The sequence below is a fragment of the Danio rerio genome, chromosome 2 (genome assembly GCF_052040795.2).
Source record: "Danio rerio strain M-AB ecotype USA chromosome 2, GRCz13ab, whole genome shotgun sequence".
NCBI classification, from domain to species: domain Eukaryota; kingdom Metazoa; phylum Chordata; class Actinopteri; order Cypriniformes; family Danionidae; genus Danio; species Danio rerio.
In genome coordinates, this window is record NC_141022.1 from 18,186,365 (window position 1) to 18,204,890 (window position 18,526).

The window sequence follows — 18,526 nt, forward strand, 5'->3', positions numbered from 1 at the left end:
CCATGAAGTTGTTCAGTTTGTGGCTTGATATAATTTCTCTTTCTCTTGCATAACTAAAACACAGGATCCGTATGTAAAACAACCACAGAAGGAGGTTTGTGTCAGTACAAGATGTTCCTAAATACAATCTATTTTGAAAGAAAAGACAAACAGCACTCCTTTTTCTTTGTCCATGAGCCCTTAAAAAGGCGTTTTCCTTAATACTGCCTCTCATACTGACTTAATTATAAATATTTCACAAGCTGGGTTTTGTTTAACACTTGTTTTCTCAAATTATAAAAACAAAATCTCTCACTACATGAATTGTGAGAATCCATTGTTTTATCACATGCAAACCTCAGTGTGGCTAATCAAAAGCACAGAAGCTCACTGCTGTTCTCATTTTCTCGTCAAGTAAATGTTTGCTTTGCTTAATTAGCTACATATGGCTAAATATTAACATCACACAATTTTCCTACTACAGTTCTATCAATATAGATAAATAAATGAATAAGCAGATCTAAATAATGCACACTAAGGATTAAACTAGCCACTAAGAAAACTTCATAAGCAAATTGCATAACCACTACGACAGCCAGTCGATGAAAGCTGGACTCCAGCTTGGTCAAAATTGTAAAGAAAATTAAATAAATTAAATAAGACTGCTTCTGAAACTACACTACTGTGATGAATAAATTCACCAGACGGTATAGAAAGAAGTCCAAAAATCGTATAAATCTATTTTTTTTTTTTTTTTTTTTTATTTTTTTTTTTTAGGTGACCAGACATTAGAATAGTACACTTATAATATAAGGGTACAACACCTGTCACTAGGATATAACTTTTTAAAAATGTACTTTTTTTGTTCCTAACAGGTCCTTAAAGGTACATATTAATACCTAATAAAGTACAAAAGTAAACCTTAAAGGTACAAAGTGTACCCTAAAGGTACTAATGTGTAAAGTACAAAATTGAACTTTTTTAAAAAAGTACCACCCTTTATCTTTTGTACCTTTATCTCTGAGAGTGTATAGTTTAGGTATAGGAAAAGTGTTCAAATCACAATAATTATGCAAATGAGAAGCATTTTGGGTATATATACTCAAATCCTTGGCTCTAGATGGCATAAACGAGCCATTATAGTTTTCTATTTTTCTTTAATTCATAATTTCTTGAACCCAACTTATTTTATTAAAGATAAATTTAGCATATTTATGGTCTAAAAATCAATGACGATGTATGCCTGATTATATTAATCGTATTTCTCATTGTTCAATACTTTAAAAAGGCCTTTGGAGTCTTTGATGTCTTTGAATCTCAAGATGTAGATAAATGTACAGTATACCTACATCTTTTTTTTAAATGTTTATTCCATTGTTAAAAGTTGTGATACAAATGGGAAACTTTAAAATTCGTGTTCTAGCCATAAATATAAAACTGGTGGATGTGATGGTTTATGTAGTACAGTTTGAACATTTCCAGCTTGTTATCCAACTGTAACAAGAGACAATTCAACTATAACATAATGTTTAAACAGCTATCTTAACATTTTTTATCAATATGGGGCTTTTTTGTATTCTCCGAGCCTATAGAAATTAATAAAAATGTAAAACAGGAAATACGTTGGGAACACTGCTTTTGTTTAAATACCTCAAAAGGGTCTAATGGTCTATATCTATCAGAACACTTAATGATTTTTGAAAGTGCGTAGAAGAATTGAATCATGTAATGCCAAAATGTTTGTGTTCTTTGTCATATTGGTGATCAATGTAAAATAAAACATTAAAAAAGAAGATAGATCATGGCTTTATCCATTAAAAAATGGATCATTTAATGCCAAAACCTTTATATTTTTGGTCATATGTGGATCATGGCTTTATCCACCAAAAACATTCTCACAGATTAAAAGTTTTCAAATAAAGAGTCAACTTGCTTTCCATCTGCGAGGTTGATGGCACGGAAAAGGGGGTAATCCTCCGGAGCAGGTTTCCCATGCTGATCCTCATACAGGAAGAGCGGAGAGCGGCCCACCTCCACACCCAGCTGCTGGATGCCCTGCTCATTGTACACCGACAAAAGGAAGGACTGTATTCCCGCTTTTGGCTTGATAGTCATAAGGATGGAGAAATCCTCAGGGAATACTCCTCCTGAAGACATAAGAAAGGCATTGTGGGTTAAACATCAGCTGTTATTGATTTTTCATCCATTGGAAATGAGCATATTAGCACTGAGAGTTTTTACAACAACCATTTTCTCACACTGGATGTAGCGTGGGGTTTTTATGAAGTATGAAACAGTTTGTCTTTTTTTGTTGGCACATTAACTTAACAAGGTGTCAGAAAACATAACGGATTTACTATTAAACTGGTTGCATGCACACTGGAGTGGAACTAAAACTCAAACTATCAATCTCTGAAGTGCTGCTCTTCTTTGCCAACTTTGAGGGAGATTTTCTCATTCTTCGACAACGTGCTGTTTAGCTGAAATTTCCAGTCCTGAAACCATAAGGTTTGGAGGCGATTTAGTTTCGGCCAAAAATCACAGAAATCTAATTGTTAATTTAATCTCCTGCTATTTTGTGCCTCAGTTACCCTTTGCGGTCTGGCCAAATTGGAAAATGCCCAACACACATAGAACAGAAGGGCCAAGTTAATGGGACTAAACTAGTAAATGTAGCCTATATGATGTTGCTGTTATAGAATGAGTGCATAATTAGAAATTTGAAACAGCGTATTTGTAAAAAATGCTGACCATGGACTTTCAGGAAACATAACACACTAATTGATTCATTGATGTATTGTTATTATTATAGCATGCACTGCAAAACTGCTTTCCTTAATTAGAGTTTTGTCTTGTTTCTTGTCCAAGTATCTAAAAATGCTTAAATCAAAAAACATTTTTACACAGGCTAAACATAAAGTGAGTTTTACCCTAAAACAAGCAAAATAATCTGCCAACGGGGTAACAAAATATCTTATTTCAAAGCAAAATTCAATTCAATTCAATTCAGCTTTATTTGTATAGCGCTTTTACAATGTAGATTGTGTCAAAGCAGCTTCACATAAATGGTCATAGTAACTGGAACAGTGTAGTTCAAAGCAAAAGCAAGAATATTTAGCTAATCCCATTGGCTATAAGGAAAAACTCACTTAGTTTTTCACATATTAATTCTGTAAATAAGACATTTTTTAACTGTCTAGAAAATGCTTTTCGATATAAGAATTTGGACTAGAAACAAGTGTAAAACATTTTTTTTTTTTTTTTTTTTTGCAGTGGGTAAAAGCTTTGTGCGTTGTACACCGGTAAAGGCTGATTTATACTTTTGGCTGACGCCGCGTTGCGGATCTCCGCTAACTGTGCGCGCACCTGATGAAACAGATGAGGTATATACTTGATGCGTTCGTCGTTGTGATATTCTTTGAAATGACAGGGGGCAGTCAAAAGAAAGCAACCGTAAAGTCACAGAAGTAGGAAGTTTTGGAACTACGTCATATAATTAATATCAATTAAGATTTTTTAACAAATTATTTCTTATTATTTTTATACATTATTTTGATGATGATAAAGATTTTTATACCCATTCAAGATATTTTAAAATCAACCTTTGAGACATTTACATTTAGTCATTTAGCAGACGCTTTTATCCAAAGCGACTTACAAATGAGGACAAGGAAGCAATTTACACAACTATAAGAGCAACAATGAATGATTGCTATAGGCAAGTTTCAGGTCTGTAAAGTCTAAGAAGGAAAGCATTAGTAATTTTTTTATTTCTTTTTTAAGAGTACAGTTAGTGGTATATCCAGAGAGGCAATTGCAGATTAGGAAGTAAAGTGGAGACTAAATAGTTGAGTTTTTAGTCGTTTCTTGAAAACAGCAAGCGAGTTCGTTCACAAAACGCAAGTTTTTGGAGGGCACATAGATCTGCAGAAGTGAGAGCAGATAAGAAGGAGCAAAGCCAGAAGTCGCTTTGTAGGCAAACATCAGAGCTTTGAATTTGATGCGAGCAGCAACTGGCAGCCAGTGCAAACGGATGAGCAGCGGAGTGACATGTGCTCTTTTAGGTTCATTAAAGACCACTCGTGCTGCTGCGTTCCGGAGCAGCTGAAGAGGCTTGATAGAGTTAGCTGGGAGCCCGGCTAGTAGAGAGTTGCAGTAATCCAGTTCGGAGAGAACAAGAGCTTGAACAAGGAGTTGAGTTGCATGTTCAGATAAGAAGGGTCAGATCTTTCTGATGTTATAGAGTGTGGCTCTGCACGATCGAGCAGTTCTAGAAATGTGGTCAGAGAAGTTTAGTTGGTCATCAATCGTTACTCCAAGGCTTTTCACCATTTTGGATGCAGTAATGGTTGCCCCATCCATCTGGATTGAAAAGTTATGGTGTAGAGTCGGGTTGGCAGAAACTACAAGCATTTCCGTTTTCGCGAGGTTAAGCTGAAGATGATGATCTTTCATCCAGTATGAAATGTCCGAGGGATCATCAGGGTGAAACATCATTTGCTTTTGTTCATATCTCAGACAGTTCTACCTGTTAAAGTTTAATAAAATATTGATGATAACAGAACATATGCTGCTCTACAAATATATTTTTATGATGGAAAGAATAAAAGCAAAAAAAAAAAAGTACACTACTAAAAAATATAGAATTTTTTAAAGCCCACTCCAAAATTTACACATTACTGTCTGGCTAGTTTGTGTCCTCTACTTATAAGCTAAAAAGACATTACTGGTCCAATATTCCTGACCATTATCACCAGCAAAACCTATAAAAATAGGGCATCAGTATTTTAGTTTTGTAGCTATTAAATTGTTTTAAATTCTAAATAGAAATATATACATCAGTGTAAAACCTATGAATGGTGGAAAAACATATTCTGTAATTGTTTATTAAAACCACATGGGTCTCCGCTTATGCCATGGCCTCTCTTTTTGGTTTTTAAAAAACGTATCACTCAAGATTTTCTAAACTGTTTACAGAAAACTTTCTTTCCTTCCCACTGCTGTTGCAATTTCTATAGCCAAAAATTATTAGACGGATCATAGATGTCTGTACAGGCGTACCTGTTTCAGGCAAAAACTCTTTAAAGTGATTCATATTCAACTCAAATGAAATTGTTCACTGTTCGCTCAAGTCTCGTCATGCGCACCCAAAGCAAACCTCCACAAATACCGCGCTGACGTCGAAGTCGTCGCGTGCACTCAAGCAAACTAGTGAAAGCGTCAAGTATAAATCAGCCTTAGGCCTACAGTCAGCAAGGGTTAGCTAGTACTCTAGTATTACACTCAAAAGCAACTTAAACAAAAGAACAACTTAAACTCAATGAGTTATGCTAAAAGGGTTGTATTTGATTTGCTTAAAAATAATATAAAACCTATAACATAACACTGAAGTACAGTATGGGGATGTTTTGTAGTACATATACTATTACAGTATGCAAAAATTGTGTGAAAATGGACTAAATGCTTGTGTTTTGTCTGCCACTTACCGTGCATAGTTCATTTAAACTGTAAACTTTAATGAATGTAAGTATGAGATATAGGGAAATATAGGCTAAATGATTGTTTTTTTCTAATGAGCCGTTGTTGGTCTGAACAGTAGCCAAATATACAATCTCTTCCTTTCCTAGTAGACTTCTGTTTCTTAAACATGGTTTCAATTCCTTCATCAAAGAATGGGCATCAGACTTCTAGCTTTGTAAACAGTCCAAATGCATTTAACCATGGCAGTCAAGCTACATTATGTACTTCCTGTTGGATGCATTTCAAAAAGAAGAAAAGGAAAGACTTCAAACTTCACTTTCCAAGAGCAAACCAATTACAGCACATTTAGAATTGACCTAAAGCCTTGCCCAAGCAGAACAGTCACTTTATTTAAGAGTAAGGATGAGTGTCCACAGATTAGCGCAATTCACGTACCTGGGAAGAGCTGCTTGGTTGGGGCGCTGATTTGGGCCCGTTTGTCCACTCGGTAGGCCACATCTGGTTTGGATCCTCTGCGGATGGTGCAGAAGCCTGGTGTTTTCTTTACTCCTTCAGGTGAACTTTTAAAGTCTAAGACCTTGAGCACATCCACGGGTTCAGCTGTGAGGCAGAACATTGAGAGCTGGGATCAAAGCGCTTGTCAACTTCATTGGTGATCAAACATTATTAGCAGCAATCATTTGCCCACATACTACTACACAACATGTGTTCAGTTATTTACATTGGTTTATCAAATTTAGGGGAATGTTTCACACACAAAATAATAATCATGACAATGATAATGAGAAGAAAATGAACAAGAACAAACTGATGTTTGATTTGACATTGATGTTAATCATTATCAATTTAAACACAGCCTCGTAAACAAGTAAATTCATAAGCAAGTTCATTATAGCTAGAGTGTGTCCTGTCATGTAATAATGTATATGAAGCTTTGTGAATGCACTTAAAACTGCTTTCTGAGAGGTAATAATGTTTTTAAAAATGCTTAATTTCTTGTACAGGCTGATCCCTTTTCTTTAGATCCTAATGTATCATCGGAAATCATTTTGTCTTGCCAGTTAATTTTACTGAATTAATTTCAATTATTTTATTTTATTTTATTTTATTTTATTTTAGTGTAGCACAGAACTATTTTAAGCAAAAATAATCTTTATTTCGTTTTAATCAAGGGCACTGTAAAAAAAAAAAATAAAATAAAATAAATAAAAACATAATTTATTTCTGGCAGCTGGGGTGCCGGAAATAAACTGTAAAATAACGGACATTAAAATACAAAAATTTACTTCAAAATAACAGAGTTAGTATTACAGAAATGTACCAGAAATTTAAATTTAGGTAAATTTCTGTAATTTAAGGTTTGCTATTTTACAGTAAATTTCTGTAATTTTAAGCCTGTTATATTACGCTTTTTTTTTTCCGGTTTCAGCAAAAAATATTTTTTTTTGTTTTAACCAAGGGTATCTATTTTGTCTTGTCAGTTCATTTTATTTCATCGAATTGAATTTAAATTAAGTATTTAAAACTATTTTATTGAAATTCATTTTATATTGTTTTATTTTATTTTCATTCATTCATTCATTTTCTTGTCGGCCTAGTCCCTTTATTAATTGGGGGTCGCCACAGCGAAATGAACCGCCAACTTATCAAGCAAGTTTTTGCGCAGCGGATGCTTCGCCCTTTATTGAATTGAATTGAATTGAATTGAATTGAATTGAATTGAATTTATTTTTTATTTCTTTGTCGCACAGTACTTATTTCAGCAAAAAAAATATATTTTTCTTAGCTTTAACCAAGGGTATCCATTTTGTTTTGCCAGGTAATTTTATTGAATTAAAATTAAATAATTTAAAGTTAAAGTAAAAACAAAAATTTTAAAGTAAAAACTGAATATTTAAAAATATATTTTATTTTATTTTGTTTCATATTTATTTTAGCACAGTTTCAGCAAAAAAAAAATCTCTTTCTATTGTGCCTCATCAGCTCATTTTTTTTTTATTTAATTGAATTTAAATTAGTTAATTTAAAATATTTTATTTTATTTTATTTTAGCACAGTTTCAAAATAGTCTGTTTTATGTTCAACTGAAGAAAACAATTTGACTAAATCTTGGATTGCCTGAAGGTGAGTAAATTAACAGGAATTTGTATTCCTTTCTTTTTTTACAGCAGGCAATAACTCTGTTAACAAACAGCTAGATGAGAAATGAGGTAAAAAAAAATCTACATGAACATTATCACCTCTGTGTTTGTCAGTGCATACAATAATATATCAAAAAATATGACAAAAACATTTAGGAAAAAATTGAGCAGCACTATCCAAAGACACCTTCCATTTGTCTAGCAGATTGAAGAAACCACTCTGCTATAAAACTGCTGTTGTCAGAAATATACTTGTAAAACGGAAATTAATGTCCAGCCGTTTACGTTTCACAATTGCTTCCAAGTACAGTTGGGTTATTATGTAATTTTACAACACTATCCAAGTTTAAAAACAAGAAGCCAGTTTCAATACATATTGTCAACCTCAATTATGGCTTTCCCTCATGCAACAGGGCTAATTTGTCTTTGAATATTAAGAGTAAGAATATACACAGTCAATTATCCTTCAACAAGTGGGGACTTTAATGCACTATAAAATATCTGTTAACTGACAGTTCGTTATATTTTGTGATTCAAAGATTGTTTCAGTTATTTTATAATTTATGTATGCTTTTAAATTGAATTATAGAATCTTAATTAACTTTTGACATTGAAAAGTTTAAAAATTTGACTTTTATTGACATTTTTAAAAGGCTATTTTTAATAAAAGTGATATATTGCCTGGGTTACTTTTTTGTAATTTAGGGCTTAAAAATAGCCTGGCAATAAACTGGCAGTACTTGTTATGTTATTGTACGGAATTCTCAATATTCTCTTATACAATTTATTGTTTCAAAATTCTAAAATGTCAATAAAAGTCACTTTGTTATACTGCCCAGTTAAATGTTCTACACCGAAAGTGAACAGAGCTGAGATAAAGGTCCCATAATGCAATCGATAAACATAAATAAATGTTAAAAATCCAAAGATTATGAAATGTGTAATGTTTTTTTTTTTTTTTTTTTTTTTTTTTACTGCGTGGGCGACATTTTTTCATCTGAACAAACAATTCCCTAAAAAAAACGGTGTCATTTCGCAATAACGCTAACTCAGAGCGACAGCTTTACTGTACCCAATTCCCCACCTTCGCATATGTGTTATAACTGTCAATGAAGCAATTGTACTTTTACAAGGAGCCTGAGCAGCACAGCCGTAAAGATGTGAAGAAATATCCAGTAGGGATAATTGACCCCCCTCCATGCAGATCCATCTACAAAGCCAAACATTCCAGAAATCACTAGTCCCGGTCACTAGTGCTCCTCTACTGTTATGGCAGCTCAGCACGAGCTAAACTTTACAAGCAGCTCAAGTCCACCAATATGTCAGGTAATACACTTCATCAAGCTGCTTCCGCCATATATGTCATACGCACAAGGTTCTGCTTTCGCTCAGCCAGCGCCCCACAAAATGGCCCATTTCTAATGATCCTTAACAAATCTATGCTAATGCTTAAACAGGCCGAGAGATTTATGATTTGATTAATATGGCAATTTAGGACCTGGTAGTGTAAAGCAGACTCTGTAATGTCACACTGATTTATTGCACGGCTTGAGTCTTTTCGGCCTCGTCTTTGATGCCACGAAAAGGAAAAGTTCCGGCCTCACTTGAGTCTGATGAATGAGGATGTGTGCAAGGTCAAGGAGATAAGACCATCAGCTGGTTTACCAACATCCATCACTATCCGTACACAAGCCTCTAAAATGCATCTGTTTGTCATCACCACGGTAAAGTCTCTGAATCTGAGAGGGTTTAAAGGAGCACGCTACATTTTTTTTGAAACTAGGCTCATTTTACAAGTCTCTTAGAGTTAAACAGCTGAGTTTTATAATTTTTTTTTATCCATACAACTGAACTCAGGGACTGGCGGGAGCACTTTTAGCTTAGCTTAGCATAATTCATTGAATTAGACCATTATAGTTTAACAGCTGAACAGAACAAGTACAAAATGTTTTTGTTTTTCTTTGCCAGCAAAAACATTATATCAGACTTTACCAAAAACAATAATGTTTGTTTGGAGTGTTTTGAGAATTAATTTTTTTTCCCAGAACTCACTTCGCACCAACAAGCAATATGGTGGATTAGAAAACCCACATAATATAATAGCCTAAATATTGCTTTTAATATCTCAAGAAATTACGTTTTAACAGTTTTTCATGTGAGAATGTAGTTCTTCAAAACTCAACCCTGTGGTTTATTTATAAAGATTGTGTTTAATTTCAAGTGTACTTTGGCGATAGCGGAGATTCTGACCTCCAGGGGTGACACCCTGTCTTCGACGGCTCTATAATTGTTTCATGAAATTAAGTTTTAACGGTTCTTCATGCAAGAATGTTGTTTAAAAGTCAAATCTGTGATTTATTTATAAAGATGGTGCATATTTAAAAATGTTTTTTTAAAAATGCGGAGATAAGTGACCTCTCACTTCCTCACCTAGACTTTTGCTTCGGAACCTGCCCAGTTAGCGCGGTTTGTTTGGCATATGTAAATCCAGCAATCACGCTCGGACCCGTGCCAAAAAAAATCACTCTGAGATTGCCTGAATAAGGTGGTCTCGACTCGTTTGAAACGCGCTCTGGAGCGGATTGATTGTAGTGAGAAAGCGATACGATCTGAGCCTGGCTACATCACATTGTTTTATGGATATGTAATAGGCATACGGCTATATGAAGAGAAAATTTGGAGTATTTTGAGTCATTCCAGAAATCCCAAGTCTCCCTCCCGACCCTTAAATACGTCACGCACCCTTCTCACCCCTGCTCACCGCATACCTCCTCGCTCTTCAGACACGTTGCACGCACCCTGTCAAACACCACCAAACCACCACCACCCCTGACAGCTGAGCGGGACTCTTTGAAACTCTTTGAATCGATTTAAAGACAGATATATCGATTCACAGGTGTGAAAGCACCCTTAAGCAGGTCGCACACCAGAAGAGTAAACAGCTGAGTTTAATTTTTTTTTAATCCATTCAGCTTTCCTCAGGGACTGGCAGGAGCACTTTAAGCTTAGCTTGGCATAATTCATTGAATCTGATTAGACCATTAGAGTTTATAGTAAAGTGTCAGTTTATGTTGGTCTTAGAAAATTATGTTAAGCTTTAAATAAGAAAATTATTGAAAAAAAATTTTTAGCAAGATGCTAATGGTCTAATCTGATTCTATTATTTATGCTAAGCTAAGCTAAAAGTGCTCCCACTATAAATGCTGAATGGATTTGAAACTGTTCTCTTTAATTGTTGTAAAATGAGCCTTTTCCAAAAAAAAAAAAAAAAAAAAGTAGAGTGTTTCTTTAAGGGTATGGGATCTAAGGCTGAATGAATGACCTGCACATAAATCCTCCAATTCTGACTCCCCCGCTACTAGAGACTGCATAAACTTCTGAGTCAAGTCAAGTGGACATATTTGTCGGCTGGTCAGGCAGCAGACAGGAAGTATCTCTTTCAAAGGCCTAAAAACAATAAACTGTATAAACAAGAATGACTAGTTGCTAAGACTCATTACTCTCTCCTCTCTTTCTTAGTGTTGGATTAGAATCAGAGTTTTGTTTTCATACGGTCTGACATCACAAAAGGGCTCATTTTCCACCGTGTCCCACTCAACTAAGCCTGGGAAAACACTTTAGAAGAATTATGCGCAAGGCTTTTGATAGATCAGCCCTATAACACTGCGCACAAGCCACAATAAAACCGACAAAACCTTTATAAAAATGTACTGTAGGAGGCTAGGAGCTGTTTTTGTTAATAACAGACACAAGGGAAAGTCAGTCAGACGCTTGGTCATCACAGACCGATTTAATTATATTTTATTACTTTAGTAGGTCAAGATCAGAACCAAAATATTCTGAAGGCTCTTCTCCTGCTAAAATAAGGCAGACTTGAAAAGATATGAGAGAAACGTTTACTTTTTTCCCCATTATTTTTCTTAACCATATGGTAAGAGTGTGCAGGAAGTGCTGATCCGCTAGTTCCTGTTCCACATATGTGGCCAGAAGCTGAAGGGTGGTGCTTTTTTAGGGTTAGTGAACATACTGAACACATTATGGTGTCAGCATGGCAAAACCTGCAGATAGCTTTGCCTCAATATGCCACCACCAAGTCCTAATGCACTGAAAGCACAAGTGCATTGTTCTTCCTCTCTGAAAGGCCTACATGATTTTATTTGAAAGAATTAAATACTTTTACTGAGCAATGACGTTATACAATATTGTTGTACAATATTACAAGAGATGTCTTTTTCAAAATAAAAGTTAGAATTTAGGGATTAAAGAATCCTTAAAATTGTTTACACAAAAATATGAATCAGTAATTCATTATTAATAAGATAATAAGAAAAATAATATTTTATTTAGTAGGTATGCATATAATTAAACAAACTGGCAAATAATATATATATATATATATATATATATATATATATATATATATATATATATATATATATATATATATATATATAATTTGACTAGAATAGTAAGCATGTCAACTGCTAATATTAAATTAAAATAAAAATAAGAAATGCTTAAGCTATAAATTACTTTTGATGGATGCCGTGGCACTGTAATAGCGACTGCTTTATTTTATTTTATTTTTCAAAATTATTCATACAAAACTGTATTACTATTTCTCTTTTTTAATGTATCTGATCAAATAAATATAGTATTGTTTAGCAGACATCTTTCAAAAACATGAACATATCTTCAAAAAAATGTGAAATATTTTCCTTATACAGCTTAATTTTCTTGATAACACTAAAACAGCTGTGCACAATAAGCCCAGCATGTCTACATCCGCGTGCAAGCTTGTGAGCTTAATGATGCGGTGAGGTCTTAATGTAGCTTTGTAAAAATCACTCTGTTGGGAGTTTCCATTCAGCATCACCCCCACTGACAAAACAAAGAGCTGCCCTCTGTATTATCATTCTAAACCAGAGGCAAAAAAAGCCTTTGAATAAAAGGCATCCAAGCTCTTAAAGGAGAGGGTAATAATCTCTCTCTCAAAAACGCAGTGCTACTGTTTTTTCTTTTCTTAACTCCAAACTAAAGGTCTCTTTGTGCTCTTCAGAATGCCTCTCAGCATTACTGCATACCTAAAGGCCTCATATATTCCAGATGTGGAGAATTGGCAGGAACTGGACCCCCCTCTCACAGAAGCTCTTAAAAAATGTCTGTATCCAAAATCCATTATTGCAGCAAATAAGCACATTTCTTCAAATACACATCCAAACTTAAAAATGCTGGACCTTTTCTTTGTATTTTACAGTTCCTGTGTAGAGACCTATTACATGGCAGTCTTTTTACTATAAAAAATGACAAAACCCTTTTGTTCAATCATCTATCATCTGAATAATTCAGTCTCTGAATTGACTTTAAACTTAAAGTAAATTCTTGAACACATGCAGTCAAACACTTATTAGATTGCAAGAAACAACCATTCCGACTAGCAATTAAATGTCACACATCTACTTCATAATAAAACAAACGACAAACACAAAAAAAAGTCTTCCGCCCTTATTGGTTGAAGTATTGGATATCCCTGTGGGTGTGGCCAATATTTCATGTGAACTTGCTGATATCTTCATGTCAAACAAACAATCTCAAATATGTGAGCTAAAAAAGTGTCTTTCGTTCATGGAAAGTAGCCGTGGTCAGGATGATAATTAAACCAAAAATGTGAAAGTTCACTATTTATTTTTTTTCCACTTTCAAAATTCCCCACCACCCAAATTGGCCTGCAGAATAGAAATGTGGTGAAGACATTATCAGGCAGCCATTTTGAAAGAGGTATGTTTCATGTCTGAAATGGCCATCAGGAAAAAAGCAATGTCATTTTACAAAGTGTGTATTTTATCATATTGTATTTTGTAATATGAAACACCAGACTAAAAACCAAAGTCGAGACAGAACAATATGATGTGTGTTTTTATTTTTCTATTAGGCTATTAGAGAGGACTAAATGTACAAATGATGTATTAGGCAACATTAAGTAGACAATGTGTCAGAGCAATTCTACAGTGGCTGTCTGACAGATGACTGGTCTTTAGTGTGGACTGGGATAGTGTGGAGAAACGGTCTCTCTCTCTCTCTCTCTCTCTCTCTCTCTCTCTCTCTCTCTCTCTCTCTCTCTCTCTCTCTCTCTCTCTCTCTCTCTCTCTTTCTGTCTGAGCAATAAACTTTTCTGATTTAATTCTGGGCACTAGAGTGCCTCACTTGTGTGTACAGGGTAGTGCAGTTGAATGATGAATTGATGAATGCTGCCTCAACAGGTCAAATATAATAGTTGCCAGATTAGCAATTTCCAGTACAATACTGGCTTAATCTATTTGGGACAATATCCTACATTAAAATGTGTTTGTATATGTTCAATTATTCTGCAGGCCACCAGTGGCCTTAAAATCTATAAAACAAATTAAACTTTTTTTAAAGAAACCTTTACCTTAAAATATTTTTGTTTGTAAATTGTTTGTTGCATAATTTAAAACGCTGTATCATGCATTAAATTAAATGTATAATAATATAAATAAACAGCCAGTGCTGTAAAGACATCAAATACAAAGACACATTACATTTTCTCATCAAATCATTTAATACCACGAGGCAGCAATTTCAGGCAAGATGATGCTTAAAATATTATTCTAAACACTTCTCATAGAGACTGAACTCTAAAAAAATGCATTTTAGTTCTGACCGCGCCTGTGATACGATCAGCTGTCTAGGTAGGCAGCTCGGTAGTTTTTGAGCCACAGCCAATAATATTTCCACGTTATAAACAAAGTTTTAATTATATTTTGACGCAGGAACATACTCATTAGAAATAGCCTACCTTAAAGAATTAAACAAGCTATACTGAAGGCTAGCACCATCATTCGTGAACGATGCTCCTCAGCCTTACCTGCTCTCACTTGTGTTGCCTGTAGGACAAAAGTCAGACTGAAGATTGCACTTAAAACGGAGTTCCTGAGACACTTTTTCGTTTTCCATCTCGTGGACCACCTTTCCTTATCCTTATCCATGACCGGAGCCCCTCAACTGCGTCTTAATTTCAAAATCGTTCCTTTTTACTCAATCCAGATTATTGTCAATTATTTCTGCATTGCCATGAGCGAAAATATCAATTGGTTTTACGTCGTGAAGAAACTCCACAGTCCCTCCGCCCAGCAGACGCTCAGACTGAAGGTAAACGGGCTCTTGTGAAAAAAAGGGAAACCCGTTTGTTCCCTGAAGAGCCCAAGTCTTTTTGGAGGGTTGGACGTGTGGACTAAACCTGACCCGTGAGGAAAAATAAATGAACAAGGGAAAAACGGCCGTCTTGGAAAGATCCGCCCATTATTTTGACGAGTGCTTCAAAAGTTTGACACCGTTCCCCCGAAACCTCAGAGCAAAGGTGTATCTGCTCTGAGGGATACGACACCGGGATGATGGGGAAGGGACACCGGTTTACAGGAGGAGAGAGTCACAGTCACAGAGACTTACCTAGGATGGATTTTCATCTTTGAATCTTGATTCCGTGTTACAGGACTGGATAAAGACTCCAAAGCAACACGTTCTTCTGTTACTTGGAAGTGAATGTATTTTTGATGAATGTGTATTCTTCCTGTCTGTAGTCTGTGTTTAATTTAAAATAGAATTTGATTTCCATTTTGCTCTAAAAAAAAAAAATGTTGGCATAGTCAGTTTCAATACAAATTTGGGTTAAATATGGACAAACCCAGTTGCTGGGTTAACATTTTTAATGATAGCTCAAATGTTAACAAAACAGTTGGATTTATTCATATTTAACTAAATTCAGCTTAAAAATAGCAAGTTGTTTTAAGGGGATTGTTCACTCAACAATGTTTATTTACTTATACCCTCAAGTGGTTCCAATTGTTTATAAATTTCTTTATTCTGTTGAATGCAAAATATAGGCTATTTTGAAGAAAGCTGAAAACCTGTAACCATTGACTTTCAATTTTAAAAACAAATACTATAAAGTCAATGGTTACAGGTTTCCAGCTTACTTTAAAATTATTTTGAGTTCAATAAAGCAAAAAAAGACAAACTGGTTTGAAACAAGTATGGGAAGAATTGATGGCAAAATTTTCTGTGGTTGGTGAATTATTCCTTTAAGTGTATAAAAAGGCTGGAATAAAATGTAACAACAGTAGGCACTTATCAAACTAGTCAAATATTTCTTTGAGACAGAAAAAAATATATATTTTTAACATTGATAAAAAATTGTTCACCTGAAGTAGCCCATTTCAAATTACTCAAGATAGCCAGAAAAGATACCATCCACATGAATAAGAGCTACAGTATGAGTTTTCATGGCCAAGTCGGAATATCTTCCAGAAACATTCTTAAAATGATCCAATCGCCACAGACGTCTGAAAATAATTACTTTTTAAAAGTCATCGGACAGGTGGTGGCTATATAATCCAGCAGGCAGTCTCTTTTTTCAATATAATGTTTAAATATATAATTGACAGCATAACAGCGGTAATTGTCACTAAAATTCAGAACACATTAACCATCATTATGTTATCCCACAATAAATTGAGGCCATGCAAAATGCCTTTGAGAATGCAGAGGGAAACAATAAAAGTAACTGAAACAAAGAAACTCTTCACATACTGTAATATATCTTGTTTCATGAAATGCTGCAATGAAAGTGCTTTCAATGACAGATGGGACAGTTCTGGGTTCAAACTTTTACTTCACGTCGAATGCCAAATTCTGACCTGAGCAGAATTAATGTGTTTAATACTTTAAAAATAAATTAAGTAGATACATCCATCAAGCCTAAAGCAATCCTGCTTTAATAAAGTATTGAAAGTAGGAACATGGAAACATTTAGATAACTCTACCTTCTGCAGTGAGTGTTCATTACTTTCCCTTTAAGTACACAATAGGATTTGGCCAACCGTTCTGTCTTGTTTTCAGAAGAATAATACATCTAGCATAAACTCCATTCAAACTTTTAAATGGTAATTATAATTAAGTAGATTGTTAGGCTACCTTTTTCTCTTTACTTATTTTTTCACCAGCATTTTCATTAAAAAGTAATTTGGCATTTTCAAAAAGTCAACAAAACCAGATATTTTATATTGCAAGTGTATATTTGTGGCAGCCAGAAATACAGTGTATCAATTTTAATATTTTATTTTTGTTTAATACCAAAATCATTACAAGATTAAGTAAAGATCATGCTCCAAGGAAAGTTTTAATCATTGTTATCTGTAAATCTATCAAAACATAATTTTTGATTTGTAATATGCAGGGATTGGACAATAAAACTTAAAATCTGACAATCAGCAGAGTAATAGCACAGTTTTTGCTTAAAATACTGCAATTCACAAAACAGTATGGTTTACATGATTTAAACTGTCAACTTACAGAGTTTAAAAGAAAATTGTTTGTGCGTGTCTTGATGGTGCATCGGTGACCAAAACAGCAAGTATTTTTGATGTATCAAGAGCCACGGTATCTAGTCTAATGTCAGCATACCACCAAGAAGGACATCCAACAGGAATAACTGTGTATGCAAGAGGAAGCTGAAAGGGATGTTCGAGTGCTAACCTGGATTCAATCATAAAAAATAAAAAAAACATTGAACCACAGCTGTCCAACTTACTGCAGAATTAAATATGCACCTCAACTCTCCTGTTTCCATCAAAACTGTTTGTCGGGAGCTCCACAGGGTCAATATACATGGCTGGGCTGTTACAGCCAAAACTTTTGTCTCTCATGCCAATGCCAGCTGTTGATTTCAATGGTGCCAGCAGCAAACATCTTGGGCTTTGACCATGTATTGCTCTCTGATGAGTCCACCTTCCCTGTTTTTCCCACATCCAGGAGAGTAACATTGTGGAGAAATCCCAAAGAAGTGTATTACCCAGACTTTTGCATGTCCAGAATAAAGCATTGGGGTGGATCAGTGATGGTTTGGGCTGCAATATCATGGCATTACCTATAGGCCCAATACTTGTGCTAGATGGGCACGTCACTGCCAAAGACTATCAAACCATTCTGGGGGACCATGTATGGTTCAAATATTGTATCCTAAAGGAGTTGCCATTTGTCAGGATGATAATGCACTAAATACACAGAGCAAAACGGGTGAGCGGATGGGTTTGACAGACATAATGTGAAGTTGAACATCTCCCATGGCCTGCACAGTCATTTATTTTTCAGCCTTTTTGAGGTGTTGTGGAGCAGCGAGTAAGGAGACTTTTTCCTCAACCAGCATTACGCAGTGACCTATTCTGCAAGAATGGCTTAAAATCCCTCTTGCTACTGTCCAGTACTTGTGTCTGTCATTCCCAAGACAAATTGATGCTGTATTTAATGCAGAAAATACACTTTCAGAAATAAATGTACGCGAGCTGTCACTGGGGTGGTACCTTTCCAAAAGGCACAAATTTGTACCTAAAAGGTCCATATTAATACCTCAAGGGTACTATTACACCTAAAAAGTACAAAAGTGTTCCACCTAAAATGTTTAGGTACTAATATATATTCTTTTGAGGCACCAATATGTACCCTTTAAGTACAAACGTGTACAGTACCTTTTGAAAAGGTACCACCCCAGTTTGCGTACCTTTTTTCTGAGATACTGTATAGCACACAACACAGTACTAATGCATTTTTGTTGTCTAAAACCAGGGTTTTCAGTTTCATTTTCCAACCCCTGTACATTGCTAATCAAAAAAATCTTTTCTGATATATTTACAGATAAATCAACAAGATGTCTTTATAAAACATTTTTAAAGATAATCACACTTTTTTTTTTAAAAAAATCACCCTTATGACTGGTTTTCTAAAGGGTCACAAATGTTCTTTTAAAGATCCTAAACAAATTTTTGTAAATAATATTCTGTTTCGGGCTGCATAGTGGCTCAGTGATTAGCGCTGTCGCCTCACTGCAAAAAGGTTGCTGATTTGCATGTTCT

General features: G+C 34.8%; 1 protein-coding gene across 2 annotated transcripts in view; it reads right to left on the minus strand.

Moving 5' to 3' along the window:
* Positions 1 to 14,855, minus strand: part of col11a1b (collagen, type XI, alpha 1b) — a 181,243-nt gene extending 166,388 nt beyond the window's left edge. The window contains exons 1-3 of one of the 2 annotated variants that reach the window (XM_087239469.1): positions 14,488 to 14,855; positions 5,896 to 6,060; positions 1,913 to 2,126 (exon numbers count right to left, since the gene is read on the minus strand). In XM_087239469.1, the coding sequence (XP_087095595.1) occupies positions 1,913 to 2,126; positions 5,896 to 6,060; positions 14,488 to 14,608 (500 nt within the window). In that variant the 5' untranslated portion in view covers positions 14,609 to 14,855. 2 annotated transcript variants of the gene reach the window in all.
* Positions 14,856 to 18,526: the final 3,671 nt, after the last annotated feature.